Source organism: Branchiostoma belcheri, unplaced genomic scaffold (assembly GCF_001625305.1).
Source record: "Branchiostoma belcheri isolate BF01 breed outbred unplaced genomic scaffold, Haploidv18h27 scaffold10, whole genome shotgun sequence".
Classification (NCBI taxonomy): domain Eukaryota; kingdom Metazoa; phylum Chordata; class Leptocardii; order Amphioxiformes; family Branchiostomatidae; genus Branchiostoma; species Branchiostoma belcheri.
Genome location: NW_017802380.1, coordinates 445452 through 467895, shown reverse-complemented (window position 1 = coordinate 467895; position 22444 = coordinate 445452). Strand labels below are relative to the sequence as shown.

The 22444-nt window shown below is 42.6% G+C and overlaps 2 protein-coding genes across 2 annotated transcripts in view; both read left to right on the top strand.

The window, feature by feature from the left end:
• The first annotated feature begins 696 nt into the window (after nt 1–696).
• LOC109469372 (NEDD8-activating enzyme E1 catalytic subunit-like) lies at nt 697–13246 on the top strand. Its single transcript, XM_019767876.1, has 17 exons — nt 697–840; nt 1888–2011; nt 2371–2451; nt 2939–3021; nt 3626–3706; nt 4074–4117; nt 4365–4429; nt 5818–5976; nt 6877–6979; nt 8341–8454; nt 9238–9291; nt 9560–9596; nt 9704–9785; nt 10326–10426; nt 11958–12021; nt 12668–12722; nt 13127–13246. Exons 1-17 carry the CDS (start codon nt 818–820, stop codon nt 13213–13215), a joined length of 1359 nt encoding a protein of 452 aa, XP_019623435.1. The 5' UTR covers nt 697–817; the 3' UTR covers nt 13216–13246.
• A 5635-nt stretch (nt 13247–18881) lies between these two features.
• Nucleotides 18882–22444, top strand: part of LOC109469513 (potassium voltage-gated channel protein Shal-like) — a 9054-nt gene continuing 5491 nt past the window's right edge. Inside the window, exon 1 of the mRNA XM_019768039.1 lies at nt 18882–19319. Within this exon, the coding sequence (XP_019623598.1) occupies nt 19229–19319 (91 nt within the window). The 5' untranslated portion in view covers nt 18882–19228. The remainder of the gene's footprint in view (nt 19320–22444) is intronic.

Below are 22444 nucleotides of genomic sequence, written 5' to 3'. Positions count from 1 at the left end.
TAGCATGCTCTGAAGGTCCAAAATACATGTTACAAATATCGATAAGAAGTAGTTTTAGAGGATTTGGAAAACCTTGATAGCAAAATCAGCACCAAGGTCAGGGATGACTTGCTGACAACCAGTAGCAGATCGTGGGGAGCGGACGGAAGCTAAAATGGCTGACACTCAGACTAGAAACTTCATTCAGTCAAGGAAGAAATCTTGAGAAAGAGAACTTAGAGTCTATATACAATTCTAGCCTTGGTAACTAATGTCTATCTTCGGTCTGTGACTTTCAGTAGTGTAACATTAGTATTTATGTGAAAAACACATGACAGAAACATCCATTCGTCAGTGAAAGAAAATCTGCTGGATATTTACATAACACACCAGCTTTATAATAATTTACTTCATTGAACCAAGGTGGTTATATACATAACGTTAACGTTACAGCCTACAACCATTGAAATTGAACAACCTGTCACACCTAATTTTTGCATTTGTACGTATCCCAAAGCTCAGCAATCACCATTTTACAGTGAAAGTATACGACTAAATTTTGATATAGAATCACTTGAATCGACATATATATTTACATGTTATTGCATCGCAAGTATAGTAAACTGAAACGCCGTATGACGTGCAGTTTCATTAGAACCCGCTAGGCGGCTAAAGATCCTTGGGGAAACCCCTTGGAACCTCGCGTGGAGTATCCTGGGATATCTTTTAGCTCTCTTGCTAGCGCACCGGTTCCAACGTGAGAGTTTTCCTCGTCAAAACCAGGCAGAAACGACTTGACAGCGAAAATATAGACACCACAGAGGACTCGAGACCAGGGATGGCAAATCAAGCTGAAGAACCGTACGTAACTGTTTTTAAAACTTATGTTGTACGTAGCGAAACATTCCAAACGTTCGGTGCCCCCCTCCCCTATAATTGGAACATCGAATATTTTGTTCATGGTCATCATGACTGATACACAAAATTATGTGCAATTTTATTCAACTGTTGTGTCGCATGTGATTACTACATTAAACTAACGCGTCTTCACATCAATCTAACGTTTATATATGATAAATTTTCGCATGTTATTTGTTGTTTCGTCTCGTTTTGCTCCCAAAGTTTATTATCTTTTTGCACCTCAACAATGACAACATAATTTTGCATGGTGGATGGGCATGTGGGCAGCCCTGGTGATAGCTGTACAGTTCTTGGTACATGCAACTGTACAGTTTGTTGTACAAGCTCACCTATGCATCTGTACGATTTGGCATGCATGCTCACCTGTACAGTTTATTGTACCTGCTTGTGTTATCATGTGTAGGATGATGGTAGATGGGCATGTGGACAGCCCAGGTGACACATGAAACCGTTCTGGTTACAAGCCCACCTGTATGGTTTAGTGTACATGCTCACTTGTAAGAAATATCATACATGTACATGCTACCCTGTACCTGTCTTTAGTGTCTTATCATGCACAGGATGATGGTAGATGGACATGTGGACAGTGGCCCAGATGAAAGCTGAAACAGTTCTGGGTACATGCTCATCTGTAAGAAATATACGTGTACATAAGCTGGTGTGTTACGCCGAAGGGCAGTTACAGATATAGATACAGATACAAGCTCACCTGTACATGTACCATGTTATTGTGTGTATGTCTGTAGGATGATGGTAGATGGGCGTGTGGACAGCCCAGGTGGCAGCTGTACAGTTTAGTGTACATGCTCACCTGTATGGTTTAGCGTACCTGCTTACCTGTCAGAAAAACGTGTACGTGCTTACCTACATACATATACCATGTTATCCTGTGTAGGATGATGGTAGATGGGCGTGTGGACAGCCCAGGTGGTTCTGGGTTATAATTATCCGTGTTATAATAACCTGTGTTATAATTATCCTGTATAGGATGATGGTAGACGGGCGTGTGGACAGCCCAGGGGGCAGCTGGCCTGACAGGTGGAATCACGTCAAGAAGCTGCTGGAAAGAGCCGGGCCATTCGCACATCCCGACTTCGAACCTAGTCCTGAGGTAACACATCGTTTATTTGTTTGTTTGGTTGGTTGGTTGGTTGACTAGGTACTTAAGCGTACTCTTGAGTAACACACCAAATTTGTACAGTAACTTTAGTACAAGCTGCATAGGGCTAGACTTTTTACTTAGGTTTGATCCACTCACAAGATGTTGATCAGAGTGACTGGCCTCCCTGATGAAAGGCGGGTTCAGAGTTTGTTAGCTAATTAAATGATTTTACCTCTCAGCCAAATTCTCCCTAAGGACTAACCTTAAATGTTACATAATCTTTATTGAAAATTTTAGAACAGTACTACACTGTTAATGAACCTTGTGATACAATAAATTTATGACTGAATGTGTGTTTCCCTCTCCAGACTATCCAGTTCATGCTGGAGGTGTGTAAGATTCTCTGCATTGGAGCAGGAGGGCTGGGCTGTGAGCTGCTGAAAGACCTGGTAAGATATACACTATTACAGTATCTTCACAACAAGATCTGGAGAACGATGTAGCCAATAGATTATTAGATAACCAAAGAACATGTAGAATTAAACAATGTCTAGAGTTAGATGTTCAAGGGTTAGGTGTAACAAGTTGATTGGTGTAATGTAGCCAGCTGCCGCCGCGCCGCGTGCCTGCAAAGCTGGTCTGTTACGCCGAAGGGCCGTTATACTGGCTTTACAGATACAGATACAGATATATGATACATGTATAACAAAGTACATTTCTTTCAAAACACATGTACCCATTGTCAACCATGTACCCATTGTCAACCATGTACCCATTGTCAACCATGCTTCCATCATGTAACCTGTATCTTGTTCTTTGTTGTCTGACCCTGACCTCTTCCCATCATGTGACCTCAACAGCAGCCAGCAGGCCAATTGAGTATTTTTCATGAATAAACAAAGGCTCAAACAAACAAACAAACAAACTGTGTTGCAGGCCCTGATGGGTTTCCGTAACATCCATGTGATTGACATGGACAAGATCGACGTCTCCAACCTCAACAGACAGTTCCTCTTCAGGTTAGTTAATCTTCTCACTGCTTCTCCAGTTTTCTGAAAAAAAGAGCCTTTGTGAGGAAAAGGCAACTCTTTGGCTCACTTTTTGTCATCTTGTTCTGAATCAAAACTTAAAAGTTGGTGTTTTTTTCAGTTTTTTTTTAAGTAGTCTGTATATGTAAGTTGTTATAATTCAAATATACAAAGTTAAGTCATCTATCATTGTATGAAATGCACGAAGTGTGCTTATGCATAACTTTAATGCATATATGAATAAAGTATGAAGGTTAAGAATTGTCAACTTGTAATATGCATTCGTGCAGTCTGATTTATAAGGAATATTTGTGCAGCTGCTATGCCAAAATAAGTGTTATTTTCCAACATTGGAGAGATGACATATTCTCCATAGTTGCTGAAAAAAGGACTCATTATACCGGGTAATTGTTTTGTTGCAAATTCGTGCCTGAGGGCTAATTGCAGGAACAGAAGAAACATTTGGTATAAAAACAGACAATTAGTACACATAGAACTACTGATAATTCCTAAGAAACTACTAGTAAAAAACTACTGGGTTTGACTTCTTTTATAATATTATTATGATGATACCTGATGTCTGTTTTCCCTACAGACCGAAGGATGTTGGGAAGCCCAAGGCTGAGACTGCAGCAGAGTTTGTCAACACCAGAGTCCCGGGATGCAGAGTTACACCGTATCCATTTGGACATGACATATATAGATCAGGGGTTCTTCCAAATAGTGCTATCTTACCTTTGGGATACCAGTACTGTGACAAGCAACCAATATTTTCCATGTACTATTTACATGGACAGCTTCTATATCCACCTACATACATGTAGGTCAATATCTTTGTACTTCATTCCAAAAGGAATATTGTTAGTGATAATATTTTGTAGTTATAAATGTAGGATAGATTAATCTGTAAATGTAGTAGGATTTGGAAACTTTGGGCTTGACAGGAAGATGGGGAGGAAATGTTTTGCAGCTGCTTGCAAATGATGGTTTTCTACTGTTACATACATTTTTTCGTTGTTGGCCTTAACTTTCAATCCAACCAGACACTATGCAAAAATTCAAGATTTTGATGGAGAATTCTACAGACGTGAGTTTGAACTGTTGCTTACTTTTGCTTTATTATGTTTACCTCTGTGATGGTGAGCTATCTACACAACACCTTTTGTCATTTTTGTTTGAAAAGTATTGAATAGTATTGATTTAAGTATTCTAGAAGGTCATTTGTAACTATACACATACCACAGACACAGTTTCAAGCACATGGTTTATGTATTAAGTCCAAGATCAGTCAATATAAAAAATCTATATTGTGTTTTTTCAATCATGTTTTGTAGAATTCCATATCATAGTGTGCGGGTTGGACTCGATTCTAGCACGGCGATGGATGAATGGAATGGTGGTAAGTCACAACTCTCCTTTGTAATGAATAGAATATTTGGTAAAGGTAGTCCCATAGCCTTTTTCAGGCTGTAGGGGCAGTGGGCTGTTGATTCACTGTGTCTAGAGCATGTCTAGAGCACGTCTAGAGCACGTCTAGAGCACGTCTTGGAAGGCTGAGCCCATCCCTCTCCTTCCACTGCCTGGTAATGTGTAATAGTGGTATCATTCTGTAGGGTAGCATGAAAGTTCATCTGTGTTGGTACAAGTCATTATGAAATACAGACTAAACTTTAACTACCAACACTACAATGAATTGGGACTTTCCCGGTACCCCAAATTTGAAGAAGTCAGCCAAAAATTTGGGGTAAGTCCCAATTCATTGCAGTGTTGGCAGTTAAAGTTTAGTCTTTATGTCATAATTCTGTAGGGTATTTGCACTTGATATTGCAGCTGCCATGTAGGTTATATGAGCCCAGAAGAGTCAGACATATATATTTGCTATTACATGACTGATACTAGCTATACAGTCAAAACTCAAAAGATGACTACCAGGGGGACCAATAGCATCCAGTCTATGTGGACAGGTGGTCACTATGGACAGGATTCTTGATGCTTGTGTCAATGGGAAAATTATGTAAGAGACCACCAAAAACTGGTCCTTGATATGTAGAGGTGGCCGCTTGTACAGGTTTGACTACAATACAAGTTCATTTATCAGGCAACTTCCAGGTTTAAGCACGCAGCATGGGAAGCAATGCTTACAGCATAGTTACATGAAAGCAGACGCCCTGTACTGTCCAAATGGCAAAGTACTCCCCTTAATCACTGACTCAGACATCATGCGAACACCAATTATTTTTGCTGCAGGATTTTTCCATTTAGATATGCCATCCATCAGAACTTCTTGGATTCCAGCCACTTGGCTGGCCATAGTGCATGCAGTTTTTGTGAAAGTTGCTAGGAGGCACTTCTAATCAGATAAAGCATTTTGATCACTGCTGCTCACTCTCACTCACCCGTAGGAACAGGTTAATTTTGAGCCTTCAGTAATTAGAAAAAAAGGTCAGTTCTTGTGACTTTTTGATGACAAACTTCCCTGTTACGAATACATAGACTGCAGCTAAGCCTATGAAGAACAAGGGTCTCTGCACTCCCCCCTTTACTCCGTGCATAAAAGCAACCAATATTGTTATTGGTTAGTTGCCGTTTTTTCTTTAGTACCATTGTCATTATCATTATTTATTGTATCTTAATTTTATTGTCTGTGCGTCACTTTATGTATTTTGTTTATCTGTGTAATACTGGGCCCCACTGAAAAGCAGTGTCATCACTGAGTGGGAAACCCTGTATAAATACATGTATGATGGAAAATGAATAAAAAAAGTGTGTTTGTGTGTCCACACACAGTTAAGCCTGATAAACTATGAGGAGGACGGCTCTGTGGACCAGTCGTCCATCATCCCCCTTATAGACGGGGGCACAGAGGGCTTCAAGGGAAACGCTCGAGTCATCCTGCCTGGCATCACCGCATGTATGGACTGTACACTGGAGCTGTACCCTCCACAGGTACGTGGGGCACAAGCAATGGAAGACACTACTGGAGATCTAAATAAACCAATAGATGGATAGATAGAGGAAGAAAGGAATGAAGAGATGAAGGCATGACAATTTATGGACTGTACACTGGAGCTTTATCCAGTGGAGAGAGGGAGTGTATGGATAGATAGATGAGTTACGTATGAAGGAAGAAAGGAATGAAGAGATGGGAAGGAGGGAGTGGATGGATGGATGGATGGATGGATGGATGGATGGATGGATGGATGGATGGATGGATGGATGGATGGATGAATGAAGAGATAAAGGAATGGCTGAGTGAATGTATGGACTGTACACTGGAGCTGTACCCTCCACAGGTAAGGCACAAGCAATGGAAGACACTCCTGGAGGTCTAAATAAACCAATAGATGGATAGATGAGTAGATAAAGGAAGAAGGAATGAAGAGATGAAGGAATGACAATGTATGGACTGTACACTGGCGCTGTATCCTCCACAGGTAGAGCACAAGCAAGTTACTGGAGATCTAACTAAACCAAACAGCTGGAGAGAGGGAGTGAATACATGCATGTAGAAATAACTGATGAATAGATGAAGGAAGGAAGTAAAGAAGGAATGGCTGAGTGAATGTATGAACTGTACACTGGAGCTGTATCCTCCACAGGTAGGAGGAAGGGAGGGGATGAGTGGATGGATAGATGGATCCACAGGTAGGGCACAAGCAAGTTTAACCTTTAGCACCCTGGAATAGACATTTCCCAACAATTCTCTGTGGCTGAAAAGGGATGTACATGTAACATATGTCATAAGAATGATACCAGCTTGTGATATTTATTTATGGAGTATACTGTTAATCTGTCCAACATAATCTGCGATGCTAACTACCTTGCCTACATGTATGTGTTGATTAGGTGACCTACCCCATGTGTACCATAGCCCACACACCTCGCCTGCCTGAACACTGTATAGAGTGGGTCAGGATACTCCTGTGGCCACAGGAGAAACCGTTTGGAGGTAAGGGTTTGGAGTCAACTACTTTGGTTTTATGTTTAGAGTTAAAACTTAAGATCCAAAAAGTTCTCTCACCTAGAGCTTTTGACCAGTCACTCTGGTCTTCCTCAGTAGACTGACCCAGTGAGGCTTGTCACATGGCTTCTTTGAAGTGTGATGTCAACACTGGGTCAAAGGTAGCCTCACTGGGTCAGTCTACTGAGGAAGACCAGAGTGACTGGTCGAAAGCTCTAGGTGAGAGAACTTTTTGTGATCTTTCATGCTAGTACTTTGGTTTTACTGTTTCAGTATTAGCCTATGGTAGTTAAATCTCCTTCTGTTACATTACATTCCCATCTTTCTTGCTGTCTTTCCATGATTTTGTATTCCGTAGTACTTGTCACTTGTAATTCTCTCTACCCCTTCATTCTTTGCTTCATTTCTCTGTCTCATTCTATTCTGCACCAATCAGTTTTGTTTCCTTTCAATGGAAATGTGCAAGCCATGTTTTAACTGTACGTATGTTTGTTTTGTTTTGTTTGTTTGTTTGTTTTCATCCTGGTGCTCAGAAAACGGTAAGCCACAGGAAAAAACTGGTGCATTTATAATCTCCTCCCTGCTAATGCTGTATCATAATAGCCTGCAGTCCAGCTTTGTTAGCTTTATGGTCTGCTCTAGAGCTGTGTACCGGTACGCAGTACCGATACTGTACCGGTAAAATTGATTAGGTACAGGTCCAAAATACCTAATCCCTCTGTACCGGTACTGTACCTAAACAATTTCACACCAATTTTATGCCTATTTGTGACCTCAAATGTGTAAATAGCTGGTTAACAATGGGTCCCTGTGTAAGGACAGTGTGTTCATGAAAACAAAAACATATATATAGCCTATATTTTATCTGAACATTCGCCATAAACAAAGAATAAACCTTAACTATCTAGTTTATTTATGTTTTTTTTTGTTATTGAAGGAGTTCAGAAGAGCATATAAATTGGTCGAATTGTTCAGATACAGGTTCAGGTCCGGACCTGTACCTAAACCTGTGTACCTGTACCTGTACCTGTACCTAAAATTTGTTTAGGTACACAGCTCTAGTCTGCTCCCAAACATCCGCTACGCCGCCAACAACCCCTTTTGCTGATGGAAAACTTGGCTTGTTTTGTAACGTAGGCTGGTTCTAGCTATTTATGGGCAGCACCCAAAAAATAAAGAGACACCTCAAGTATGAAATGGTGCCGAAAATGTGCTAAGAGATGGCAGTACCAGGCAGATTTTCTCACCCAGAATATTTTTTGTTTTGTCACCCTGAAATTGCATTGGATGCCTTTAATGTGCTGATGTTATTTGTGGATTAACTGCCTTTCCATGTTTGCTGTCTGTAGAGGAGGTTGGGATAGATGGAGATGATCCTGCGCACATCAAGTGGATCTATGACCGAGCGTTGGAACGGGCAGAAAAGTATGGAATATCTGGGGTCACCTACAGACTTACACAAGGTAGAAATAAGCCTTTTTTATTATTATTTAGACATTAGAAGTTCTTATTTTTTACAGTTGCCCGTTTATGAATGTGAAAAATCTGCAGGCTATCTTTAATCATTCTTATGTCAGACTGTGAATTCTAACATTTCATAAGATAATACTTTTAGGTAATAGTAGGTTGCTTGTATCGAATATACCTGTAGCATAAAGGAAGCTGATGATTTTTTGGCCATTCTTCACTTTGAAACTATCAAAGATTAATATTTGTCTCACTAACTAGCAAGTATACCAGTACCATTTGGTTGTACATGTAAGTGGCATACACAATCAATGAGTTCATGTTTAATTGAAACATTCATTTTGATACATAAGACCACAGATCAGTTGGATGTTGTCATGCAATAGCTGTATCACACACTAGCTTAGTTCCAGTAATCCCTAACCAAGAAATGAATTTGTAATTCATAGTTTTGGTAGAATCATAATTAGCCTGGGTGCCAGACCCATAGCACACTAGGCCTTAAGTTATCCTGTGTCTGTATCTGTATAGCCAGTATAACCGCCCTTTGGAGTAACACACTAGCTTCGCGGGCACGCGGCGCGGCAGCAGCTGGCTACATTACACCGATCGACTTGTTACACCTAACCCTTGAACTTCTAACTCTAGATATTGTTTAAAACTATCTATTGACAATGCCCCTACTGTACTTGGTGACAGCGAGTTCCACTCTGGGTCTGGCACCCAGCATAAATCATAATGTAATATTTTTATGATGAATGATTTTTTTTCTTTTCCAGGAGTTGTGAAGCACATCATCCCAGCAGTGGCTTCAACGAATGCCGTCATTGCAGGTTGGACTTGATGGAATAGATTAGTCTCCTGGGGAATTGTAATGATGAGCCATAAATAATGCATAGATAAAAGCACTGTGAAAAATTAACCCACAAAACGCACAGGAGCATTTTAAAACTTCCATAACACAGCAGAGCAATCATTTAAGACATATTGACGACGTCACAAATGATTGAACATTGATGAGTGTTAGTGACATTTTTAGACAGGAGGTCAACATGTTTTGTTCTGTTTCAATCTACACTTTTTCTGCTCTTTTCTTCATAGCTGCCTGTGCCACTGAAGTCTTCAAAATTGCAACAAGGTAAGGGTTAGCGCAAGTGTCAGGTTGTTAAAGTTGGGATTTTATTGTACTTGCAATGACAGGTGTTGTATTGCCACATGTACTCACTCATTCTGTCCGTTTTTCAGTTGCTGCACTCCTCTGAACAACTACATGGTTTTCAATGACACAGAGGGCCTGTACACTTATACATTTGAGGCAGAAAAAAAGGTGAGCATAGTCCATCTAGACTTTTAACACTGTGCAAGTAAGAGGCAGTACATTTCTTGTGTAGGCTATGCTGTGCCCTAGTTGGTACATTACGATAGTGCAGCTGCTTTTATCAAAAACTGAACATTATAAATTTCACTGCACAATTTTACAAGGTAGGACATATGTCATCTACTGGTACATTGTAACATCTGTGTCCATAATATCACCAGGATCCATAATATCGCCACCTTGAGAAATAGTGTGCTTAAAGATATTTTTACTGCAACATACCCTAGGTATGTACATTTGATGTGTGAAGGAGTGCATTCCAAAAGTATGTTGCAGTAAAAATATCTGCTTTAAGCACACTATTTCTCAAGGTGGCGATATCGTGGACCCTGGTGATATTATGGACACAGATGTTAGTAAATATTTGGGACATAACAAAGTGACATTTGTCTTCTATTAGTTCTGGACAAAATTGACAAACCCTTTATATAGGTCCACTGTCCACATGTATTTTCTGGAAACTCACAACTGCCCCCCTCCCCCCTTCAGGACGACTGTCTTGCCTGTAGCCAGGTCCCCCAGAAGTTCACCTTTGCCCCCTCAGACAAGCTGAAGGACGTCATCCAGTACCTGTGTGACAGCGCAGCAACGTAAGTGTCATGGGCTGCCATTGGCTGTCACTATCAGTATCATGGGCTGCCATTGGCTGTATGTATGATGGGCTGCCATTGGCTGTATCTGCCATTGGCTGTATGTATGATGGGCTGCCATTGGCTGTATCTGCCACTGGCTGTATGTATGATGGGCTGTCATTGGCTGTATCTGCCATTGGCTGTATGTTATGATGGGCTGCCATTGGCTGTATCTGCCATTGGCTGTATATATATATGTCATGGGCTGCCATTGGCTGTATCTGCCATTGGCTGTATGTATGATGGGCTGCCATTGGCTGTATGTGTTATGTCATGGGTTGCCATTGGTTGTGTCATGGGCTGCCAATGGCTATAAGTGTCATGGGCTGCCATTGGCTGTAAGTGTCATGGGCTGCCATTGGCTGTTAGTGTCATTAGCTGCCATTGGCTGCCATTGGCTGTAAGTGTCATTATTATGGTTTGCCATTGGCTCTATGTGTCATGGGTTGCCATTGGCTGGGATGAGTCTATATCATGGAATGCCATTGGGAAGTAGTGTCGTGGCTGCCATTGGCTGTTAGTGTCATTATTATGGTTTGCCATTGGCTCTATGTGTCATGGGTTGCCATTGGCTGGGATGAGTCTATATCATGGAATGCCATTGGGAAGTAGTGTCGTGGCTGCCATTGGCTGAAAGTTTCGAGAAATGCCATTGGCTGTCCAATCTTGGTCAGATTTGTTATAGGTCATTGTTCAATTTTGATGCCGATGAATTTCAAGCAAACTGTGACAGAACCAATCGCCAAGAAAGACCTAAGACAGACTTTTTGGAACAAGACAGCTGAGTTTGGCAGGATACCTGCATGGCTATCCCAAGAATGCCCTGAGTTTGAGATTGTACGACAATGTAATGTGATTGGGCTCTTTTACTGATACATGCACAGCTAACCCAAGAATGCCCTGAGTTTGCAATCGTACAAAAATGTGTGTGATTGGGCCCTTACTATAAGTGTGTTTGAGCCACAGGCCATGACTTTTATGAAGAATTTTCAACCATTGCAATGCAGGACAATACCCTGGCGACCCCCTCTCAGCCTCATTCCCCTATAACACAGATTTACAAGCATATAAATCCTTTGTTGGAGCTGAGCTTACATGGCTCAGGTCTGAACCCTGTCTGTCCTCATCAGTTCAGCATTGCCGAAGACAGCCCATAACAGCGGTAAAGCTGTAGCTACATCTGGCCCCATCATTTCATTTGTGCACCCTCTCCGTGTACTTAGTGCCGCTGTGCCTGTTCCATTTTGGGCACTCAGACGTTTGTTTTACAAACGACGTCCCCAAACTCAATGATTCCGCCCCGGTTAATCTCTCCATTCCTCCAAATCTGCCCACCTCTTGGGTCATTTAATTTTTCCTGGGGAAAATGACGTCTCCCTGTATTAGATTTGGGTCTGCAGAAGACGGCATTCGTAACAATTAATTCTGTCTGGTCCTGGTAACGTTGCCACCGGAATGAATGAAAACCACGACTTCCTTGACATTCCAGGCAGATGAAGGCGCCGGGAGTCACCGCGATTGTTGACGGGAGGAACAAGACACTGTACATGCAGGTAAGACCTGGCTAATCCTAGCCTCCGTAGCAGGCTTATAGTAGGGCCTGCAAGGGGGGGTAGTGATTACGAATTACGCAAAATTTTTGCCGCCTATTACGAATTACGTTAAAGTTTCAGAGCTGATTACGACTTTACGATTTGCGGCTATTGTCCAATTACGAATTACGTTGATTTTTGCGGAGGCTGCCTACGAATTACGAAGTCTAAAACGGCCTGATTATGCCTTACGAAAAAGGGCTTGCAGGCCCTCTTATAGAACTGGGGGTTTGGTGGTCTTCGACTGCTTTCTGATTATCCCAGTTCTAAGGGGGTAATTCAACCAGGCCGGCTATGTTGTCTATATGCAATCAGAAAATAGCACATAAAAGACCCCGAAGACCCCCAAACCCCCAGTTTTTGGCATGCTATGGAAGCTAGCTTATCCTCCCAACACTGGTGGTCATTCCTCCCGGTAAAACTGCCCTGTCCCAAGGTGACACCGCTCATCCCTGGCATCAGAAAATTCCATTTTACAGCGGAGATGTTCTTGAATATTTTAAGCAAACTAAATGTCATCTCTGCGGTAGACGGCATGCTTCAGTTCACCCCATAAAGGCCCAGACACCGTCGTTAACACCCTGCCCTGTGTTTTAATGTCTCGCAGGCGGTCGAGTCAATAGAGAAGAGGACGCGCGATAACTTAACCAAAACGTTAGGAGGTAAGAATTCTCACTTTTATGGTCGTCTGTCAGAGCACCTTTTCCTTAGTGTAATTGGACAACGATTTTTCAAAAGATTATTGGTTTTTGTCATGAAAATAATATAATCTTGAGATTCAACTTGCTGTACATGTACCACTCATAATATAATATGTCTCCATATATTCTTTATGTTATTTTAACAAGATGTCATACATTCTTTGAATTATGTGGTCAAGGTTCAATGTTTGTCTTAAGTTGCAGAAGTTGCTTACAAACTATCTTGAGATCCAATGCTTTGAGAAAGCCCTCCCCTCATATTTCCACATACATTGTACATGTATATCCTTAGGCAATATTTTAACTTTAAGTTGTCTTATTACATGTTTAGACTGTTAAGACTGAATGTTTTTCTTCCATTGCAGAGCTGGGTCTTGTAGACGGACAGGAACTTGTCGTAGCTGACAGTACCACGCCCCAGTCTGTCATCTTCAAGCTTCACTTCTCCCAGTAGACAAGTACACATACAGCTCAAGCCATATTTGTACTCCCTCTACCCAAACTGCATTTAGATATCATTATGAAGCTAAGCAAGTTTAAACTGCAATTTCCAACACACCGAAGCTGGTGTGTTACGCCGAAAGGCGGTTATACCGGCTATACAGATACAGATACAGAACAAATTGGACTCACCCAAATTTTCGACTGTACAACTCCAGTCTTTGTCAAGGAATTTGGATGAGTCCAATTTGTTGTGTTGGAAATTGCAGTTTAAACTTGCTTCATAATGATTTCTACCAACACAGATGAACTTTCAAGATACATGTAGGTATTATGTCTTCGTTGACATGAATAAAGAAGTACTGAAGCCCTGAACACTTTAAAAACCAGAAGTACACACCGGTGGTGTTGAATGGCCAAGTGTCAAGCAGACAAGATCAAGAGGTCCTGAGTTCGATACCTGGTACTCCTTGATAGACACTACACTGTGTCCTTGGGAAAGGCACTTCACACAACTTTCCTAACATCAACCCTGGTGTAAAATGGATACCAGACTTCGATTGGGGAGGGAAAGACAGTGTAAGAAAAGAGTTGGACTTCGACATCCAATACTGTGCCCAAGACACAGTAGGTGAACAAGCATACATGTACAGCCCCTACAGCCTCAAAAAGGTGATGAGACTACATTTACCTTTTACACACTAGCCTCCCACAATGTCTTACCAATGCCAAGACATTATTCTCTCCTTAAACTTACTTGCTTATAGCACGGAGGTAGAAAAACAGCTCCATGCTTATAGGATATTACAGTTAAACGTTTAGAAGAGACCTTTATATGATAATGTTCCTCTACGTTGATGATTTCTATGATTGTACTTACAACATTGTATAATAAATTTTTCTTATTGAAGACTTTTGCTCTGTTGCCATGACGATGTAACTGTGTTATCTATGATGGTGCATTCATTCCATCTCGGGACAAAGACATAACCCGTTCCGGAAATTTGATTAACAAATATTAATCCAATCATGCAGCATCAGATAAAGGAATTATGAGCGATCCACGTGCACGCTTTTGTGGAAATGGGGTCAGAAAAATTCCTGTCTGGTTAAAGATTCCTTTAGGCCACACCAATTTGATTTGTTGGTTCTTGGATCTGATGAAAAATGATGAACTGGGGTATAAGGATGAAAACAGCCTCAGAGAAAGTCTTTACATTGATACACCGTTTCAAAGAGTAACTATAGTTACTTCAAGTTTTTCTCCCAGCTCTCTGTTTTTTTAAACTTCAACTTTATTTGTTCAATCAAGAAAAAAAACTTTGCAGAAGTAACACGTTGGTTACCTTCTGAATGTTGGTTCTACAAATTAAAAGTAAGATAATATAATCACACAGTAATATATAATAATGGACGAAACATGCACACTGACTAGAGCTGTGTACCGGTACGCAGTACCGATACTGTACCGGAAAAATTGATTAGGTACAGGTCCAAAATACCTAATCCCTCAGTACCGGTACTGTACCTAAACAATTTCACACTAATTTTATGCCTATTTGTGACCTCAAATGTGTAAATAGCTGGTCCACAATGGGTCCCTGTGTAAGGACAGTGTGTTCATGAAAACAAAAACAACTTAGTTTTGCCTATATTTCATCTGAGCATTCGCCATAAACAAAGAATAAACCTTAACTATCAAGTTTATTTATGTTTTTTTTTGTTATTGAAGGAGTTCAGAAGAGCATATAAATTGGTCGAATTGTTCAGGTACAGGTTCAGGTCCGGACCTGTACCTAAACCTGTGTACCTGTACCTGTACCTAAAATTTGTTTAGGTACACAGCTCTAACACTGACACACAAGACCAATAATGGATCAGTCTGAATTTTGGTGTTGTACAGGAAAGAATTCAGCAGTCTACTAGACATGTATGATACTAAGGTATTACTTTATAATGTCTTTCCTACAACAACACAAAGTCACAGTTGCATTACATTTACACCAGGAGTCAAGTCAAGGTTATCCGCAAGGTTTGCAACAAAACAGGCGGGTTAATGCAATATTGACCCAATCATCATTTATGGGATTTGTAAACCTACGTGTAAAAGAGTGATATTTCCTTTCTGACCTGTGGGTAATAATTAATGTCACAAATATAACGTTTTATGGTTATCCGTTGAAGCGAAGTTTGAACATAACTTTTATGTTCGTTTCCCAAGAGGGACATGACGACATTCCACATACACAATGTTGGAAGGATTCCTCTGTTTCCAAGCCCCCCCCCATCTATATTGCTATAAATTATATTTCTATGGGATAGAGAAAATGCCTGGTGGCAACTAACAATGTGGTGCACATATCATGTATTTGAAAAAGAGTTAAATGTTGGTGTACATTATTATTTTCTTGGTCAATGGTCCTTGAAGTATTTCTTTTCATGTTACACAACTTGAAAATATATATTTTTTTTAATCGTCGGTTGGCAATCTCTGCGTACTTCGGAAAGTGGTATTTTCTTGTTTTCGCCTATATTTTATATGTCTCTCCACATACGTCAAACATGCACAACATTTGTGCTTTGGAGAAGCGACAGATAAGAGAGAGCTTCTACACTGATCCAGAAAAGTTGGTAACCCGTTAAAGTCTCAAATTAAACTTTCCCAATACGTCAGGCAATCAAACAGTTTCTCCTTGGTGCTGAAACGCCCTCCGTCGGTGAACAGAGTAAGGATAAGTTCTCTGACTGCGTTAAACTATGAATTTATTACTTTCCAATGCCGATCTATTATTCTGTGTTGGGTTTCTGTGTAGTAGGTAATAAGGCGCAATTTGAATGCTCTTCTGAACTGTGGTATTGTTTCTTTTACGTCATTGCGCATCAACCTGCTACGTGTATAAAAATAGCCAGTACATATGTATCTTAGATGTATATTATGTATAGATGTATATTATGTAACATCTGTCAAAAGGTGTAGATAGATAAATTTACCGTGATATAAACGCGCATTGATGTGTGTAGATGTTTAACACTGACCAATCACTCTCTAGTCCACGGTCTGACACAGTTAAGACGTCCCACCGCTAAAAATGATCCCATGACGTCATGCTAATGGGTTCTAGCGGACCTTCCGGCGGCCAATCGAATCCTTCACCGCCACGGTCAAACCGTCGCAGCGGAACGCGCGCGTCTAAATCGATAAAAATGCTTTGAAGGATACAGGTTGGCTTCCGCCGTGTTACCTTTATCTTGCGTCACACACACCGTCACGTTCCGACAGGTCTCACGGGTCTGAAGAAGACTTCCATCACTACTGCTACAGACGATATCTAATACAGAAGAGTACAAGAAATAGCCAAGCCTTCAAATATCAGAGTTATCAACCAAGGATTGAGGTGTTCAAAAAGTCTTTCTTCCTAGAGTAGAGTGGAACTCGCGGTCACCTAGTACAGAAGGGGTATTAGGGCATTAGATACCTTTAAACAATGCCTAGATTTAAATGTTCAAGGGTTAGGTGTAACAAGTCGATCGGTGTGCTGTAACCAGCTGCCGCCGCGCCGCGTGCCTGTGAAGCTTGTTTGTTACGCCGAAAGGTGGTTATACCGGCTATACAGATACATTCTCGCCTTACCGACCCGATGACACACTTCGTTTGCGTTCCCGTGCGGTGATGTGTTCGCGCGGGAACATTAACCTTGTATTACCAACAACTCCGTTTTCCGGAACACTGACTGGCAGCGTGCCTTCCTATCGAAATAACGCCCGCCATTAAAACAGAAATATCGGGAAAGGTCGAGCTATGAATAACGAGGTTTCCGTAAGCAAGGGTTAATATTTCCTATAAGCGCGGGAAATGAGCGCCCCGGGTTCCGCCGTGCCGTTTCCCTTATCTAGATTAGGAACAATCAAACGCTCGTTCCAGTCCAGGACGCGCGGAATTTAGCGCCACGACGGTGACTCCTGCGGGGCATTGGCACATGAAAGATGGTCCAGGGCAGGTCCCCTGGCGTCCGTCACGCCTGTGGTGGGATCCGGCGGCACGGCACGGTTCTGGGAACGACGGGGGGAGCTAGCCTCCATAGCATGCCAAAAAATGGGGGATTGGGGGTCTTCACTGCACTAGCCTGCGTGCCATCCCCAATAGTATTCGCCCGCTCTATAATGTCGCTAACTACAGTTGTAAGCTTAAGCTAGCGAGCGAAAACTACTGGGGATGGCACCCAGGCTATGTCTTCAGGGTCTTTGGGAGTTTTCTTGTGCTATTTTCTGATTGCATATAGACAACATAGCCGGCCTGGTTAGGGAGGCTAGCACGGTTCTGGGAACGACGGGGGGAGCTAGCCTCCATAGCATGCCAAAAACTGGGGTTTAGGGGGTCTTCAGGTAGTCTCTACCAGACTAACTACGCTGACTATATATATAGGAGAATATTTGCCAGGGGAGTTTGGCCGCCTTGTAGGTTTGACTGGCCGCGAAGAAACTACCTCCACGCGGCCGGACTCCCTTGGCCAATTTTACTCTCTTTTTTTCCGAATTCTACGATCCGTATTCCCGTAGAAAGGCCTGGTGGAGGCTAGTCTTCAGGGTTTGAAGGAGCTTTTATGTGATTGCATATAGACAACATAGCCGGCCTGGTTGAATTACCCCCGTTAGAACTGGGCTAATCAGAAAACAGCCGAAGACCACCAAAACCCCAGTTCTATAAGCCTGCTACGGAGGCTAGCGACGCCCCACGCCTCCTGTCTTTACCTTAGTCTCCACCAGACTCCTTTGCAGGCCGAATAAATAGTACAAATCGGCTGAGGGGGATATCATTTACCAGAGGAGTGGGACAGGCATCGATCCCTCAGCCGATTTCTACTATTTGCTAGTATTCAGCCTGCAAAGGAGTCTGGTGGAGACTATCTTTACCTGGCGTCATGTGAACGCCGCGACGCGCGTTATCCACGCAATTTACAGGCGAGGGTTTACTTAAAGCCTCGTGGCGAACCGCGAAACGTCACAAGTCTCGGGCAGTGACGGAGGAGAAACCGCTGCACTAGAGGGTGTCATGACGTCATGTGGCGCTGCTCTTGAATCCATCACTCCAAGTGGAACACCTGTAGATGCTATCCCAACCAAGACCCCGCCCCAATCTCCAATTCCAATGCGGTCTGTAATTCCACACGATCGATATCCGGATTTTTGATCGAATACCGCTCAGGAGTTAACCAGCCATATTAAGAATTTAGTGTCCCCACTTGCCCCATTGATAGTTAAGGGACCACCTGTTCCCAGAATGCATCGGAGCACCTTCACAATAACAATGCCACGCTCCGCGGTCTACAAAAAAAAAAAACGAAACTGGTGGTGGGTTATCGAGGTGTTTTCCTTCGGCGTAGTGTCGGCCCGCCTACCGCAACTTCTTTCCCTGGTGACAAGGTCTAATTGTTCCAGACGGGTACGTCTTACTCCAGCCCGCAGCACAAGGATACCCCGCGTCTGTTACCCTGTGGCATCCATATGGGCCGCCTCATCTTCAAACTCGGTAATCATCCAAACATAAATGGCAATTTTCTCGTTATTGGAGATTGGTTCCGCGCTAGGTATTGATGGATTAATTTGGATGGATTAATTCTCATTTCACGTATGTGGTCCTTTGTCTGACCAAATTGAAAGATCGATACAGAGAAGGTGTCGCCTACTGTGGTAATGCACGGAGGAGCGTGATATTGGGAAATTCGATGCAGACAATCTGTTTGGGTCATACACACGCACACACGTACACACTACAGTACAGTACAGTACAGTACAGTACAGTACAGTACGCACGGCGTACGTGCGCTGCGAGCTAGCTGCCGGGCCGGGCCTGCGTGTACGTATATACGTGTACGTATGTGGAGGAACGTTAACGTCACCCAACAAAAGTGGTGCCACCACCACCACCATGCCACCCCCTCTACCAGCACCACACGCACGGCGCGCCCTCCTCCTGCTGCCATGCCCGGGTTTGGGCCGATGAAGCCGCCGCGGAACTTTCCCGAACAATGGACACTTCAACGTCCAGCCTCGGGACCGTCTCGGAGACAGAATCGTGTCTGACCAGGGATTCGTCGCTGGAAATATCCAGGAGCATCGGTAGGTCAAGCTCTCCCTTCACTACATCGTTTAGCGGCTTGACATACCCCGCTGGAGCTATCGGTCCTCCTCCAGTCGGGGAGACTGGTAGGAAATATACCAGTCAACTGTATGTAAACTGGCATGTTGTGATATTATAGTACGTCTACCAGATTCTAGGTGAAGAGGTTGCTAGTATATGTTGCGGTATTTTTACTGTATGTATGTATGTATGCCTGGCGATTGTAGAAATTAACCACAAATAAAATAATATTTGCATTTGATATCGATCGGCATCAATTAGCTGCGACAAGAGATCGCTTTAGACTTCTCCGGATTGATGCATGATAGTTTCACGCAGGCTGCCGCTGAAGATACGGCTGCTAATTGATTTCTAGAAGACTCTATGACGGGGGGGTAGTTTCGATGCAAATTTGCCTGCAACGATTGTCTTGTACAAAACGTCTTTAAGACGGATACCCCCAGTGTCATTTGCCACCAATCCGTTGGCACTGCCTTCTCGAGTAAGAAACATTAGGGCCTATTAAGGGCTAAGGGCGGAACATCGCCTTTGGAAAAGCCTTTAATGTTCCTTTGCAGCGGCCGAGGAATGCTGTTAGCTGAATGTCTCTTTTTTTTCATCAGTCATTTCTTGGCTGTTTTATCACCCTATATCTGTTGGACCTGAACTCGGGGTGGCCGGTCGTACGCTCGATAATTGGACTCAGCGGCGATGTGATGTGTGGGGAGAGATATAATGTAATACGATATGAAGCGGGCTGCAGCGGTAGGCATTTGTCGGGATTTATGATGACTAATGGCTGTAGGAACATATCGTTCCCGGACCAAGGCATGAAGTGCAAGAAAAGGGCGCTGCCAGGGACATAAAACAAATGTCAGGGCGCCACGCCGCGGAGACGTGATGCAACGGAAACTACACCTTCAACCCGGCGCTATGCAAATTGGCCTCTTTTGCATTCCTCGATGTTCATCGAATCGACATCTGGCGCGGGATATCGGTCGCAATGTTTGACATTGTAATCAACATTTATCGAAAATCGTCAGGTCCCAGGGCTGCCCGCGCCATTACAGTAACTGCAATGTTAGATAACGATGTGCGAACGCCATTCTTGGCGCCACGTATCGATCACATCTGTTATAAACCGGTGCCGGTCTTCACAGGGCTGCAGTTTTCCTCTTTCTGTTTTTGTGGGGGGTGGGGGGAAGTTTAAAGTACGTAAACATTTTGTAAGTTAAGTTTAACATAAGGATGTATCAGTTCCCATTTCCAGGACCAGATTTGGTCGTTAAGCGTATAAAGACGAGACGAAGTTAAGTAATAGAGTAAAAATGAAGCGGTCGATATCGTTTTGCTGGGATGTCTACTCTCCAGGCCTGCCGGGGGAATCAAATGTCGGCAGGAAGGAGCCGGTTGAAGAGCGGCCGCCCCGCGTCGTAACGGGAAACGTTCTCTGCAGTTTGGCAGGACGCCAGAGGTGCTCCACCAGCCCCGCGCGCGCGTGTTAACTTTCAACTCAACCAGATATCGTGATAGCCTCCATAGCATGCCAAAAACTGGGGGTTTGGGGGGTCTTTGGGAGCTTTTATGTGCTATTTTCTGATTGCGTATAGACAACATAGCAGGCCTGGTTGAATTACCCCGTTTTTTTTAGAACTGGGCTAATCAGAAAACAGCCGAAGACCACCAAACCCCCAGTTCTATAAGCCTGTTACGGAGGCTAATGTCATGATATTCTGCCTCCTTGTTCAACCAACGTTAACCAACCTCGCGTACATACTTGTCTTTCCCAATATTGATCGAACACTGCAAAATGGCAGGACGTGTTACAAATGTGACACTACATATACATAAAATGAATCCATAAAAGATAGGCTGAGTTAATGTTTTGACAGAATTAATTGTCGTTTTCATCAGCGATTTCCGATCGATGTCCTCCATAATCACAGGGATGACGTAAAGACGACAGCCCGACTCGGTGACCGGACCTGTCATTTGCTAATTACTTCCGGGTACGCAGGTCCTGTCTGGGGTGAGCTGGCTGTGACCCGCACTGGGATGGGGCATGGTGCTACTTTTGTGACCTAGTTCCGTCAAAACACACACACACCCAGGGCCCCCAAATCTAGAAGATCTACCCACCTACCAAATATCAAGACAATCCATTTCAACCTTCTTAAGCTATCGTTAACACACACATGCACACACACACACACACAAACACACACACACACACACACACACACACACATTCCAGCTTCTCCTTGGTGCTGAAATGCCTTCCGTCCGTGAACAGAGTAAGGAGTTGTCTGGCTGCGTTAAACTATGAATTTATTACTTTCCAATGCCGATCTATTGTTCTGTGTGCATTTGTGCGTATGCTTGTCCGGACAGAGTAAGTTGACAGAGTAACATGTTATGTTTCTGTTTCTGGTTATGTTATGTTATGTTATGTTATGTTATGTTATGTTATGTTATGTTATGTTATGTTATGTTATGTTATGTTATGTTATGTTATGTTATGTTATGTTATGTTATGTTATGTTATGTTATGTTATAACAAACCCATAGACTTGAATTTGTCGGAATTTTTTAAAAATCTTATAGATAGCTCTTTTTACGTTTTCATATTGTTGTGTTCCCTTTCATTCATCCTTCGAGTTTGCAAATGGAGTTTGGTGTTAAATCTTACAACGTGGCGTCGTCGACCTCCCTCCTTGACGCCCCCCTCCCCCCATGTTTCTTTCTAACTTGCATGTTTATAGTCGTTGATATTGGTTTTAAACCTTATAACAGTCAGACCCATAGACGTGTTGGAATATCTTTTTAATCTTATAACAGATAGTTAGATCTTTTTACGTTTTCATATCTTGGTGTGTTCCCTTCGAGTTTGCAACTGGAGTTTAGTAAATCTTATAACGTCGACCCCCCCCCCCTCCACCGCCCCCCTCCCTCCCCCCGCGAGACCTTTGGCCCGACCAGTGCTGACAGACTCTAAACCTTATAACATACCCATAGATATGCTAGACATGAATTTGTTGTAATTTTTTAGATTTTATAACAGAAAGTATAACTAGATATTAGATATTATAACTAGATATTAGATATTATTTAGATATTATAACAG

What these genes read in the sequence shown, in the direction of transcription:
- LOC109469372 (XM_019767876.1), top strand. Translation starts at nt 818, where the DNA reads ATGGCAAATCAAGCTGAAGAACC. An exon ending in CATTTGAGGCAGAAAAAAAG is followed by an intron (nt 9,786 to 10,325) that starts GTGAGCATAGTC and finishes TCCCCCCTTCAG; the next exon opens with GACGACTGTCTTGCCTGTAG. An exon ending in CTTAACCAAAACGTTAGGAG is followed by an intron (nt 12,723 to 13,126) that starts GTAAGAATTCTC and finishes CTTCCATTGCAG; the next exon opens with AGCTGGGTCTTGTAGACGGA.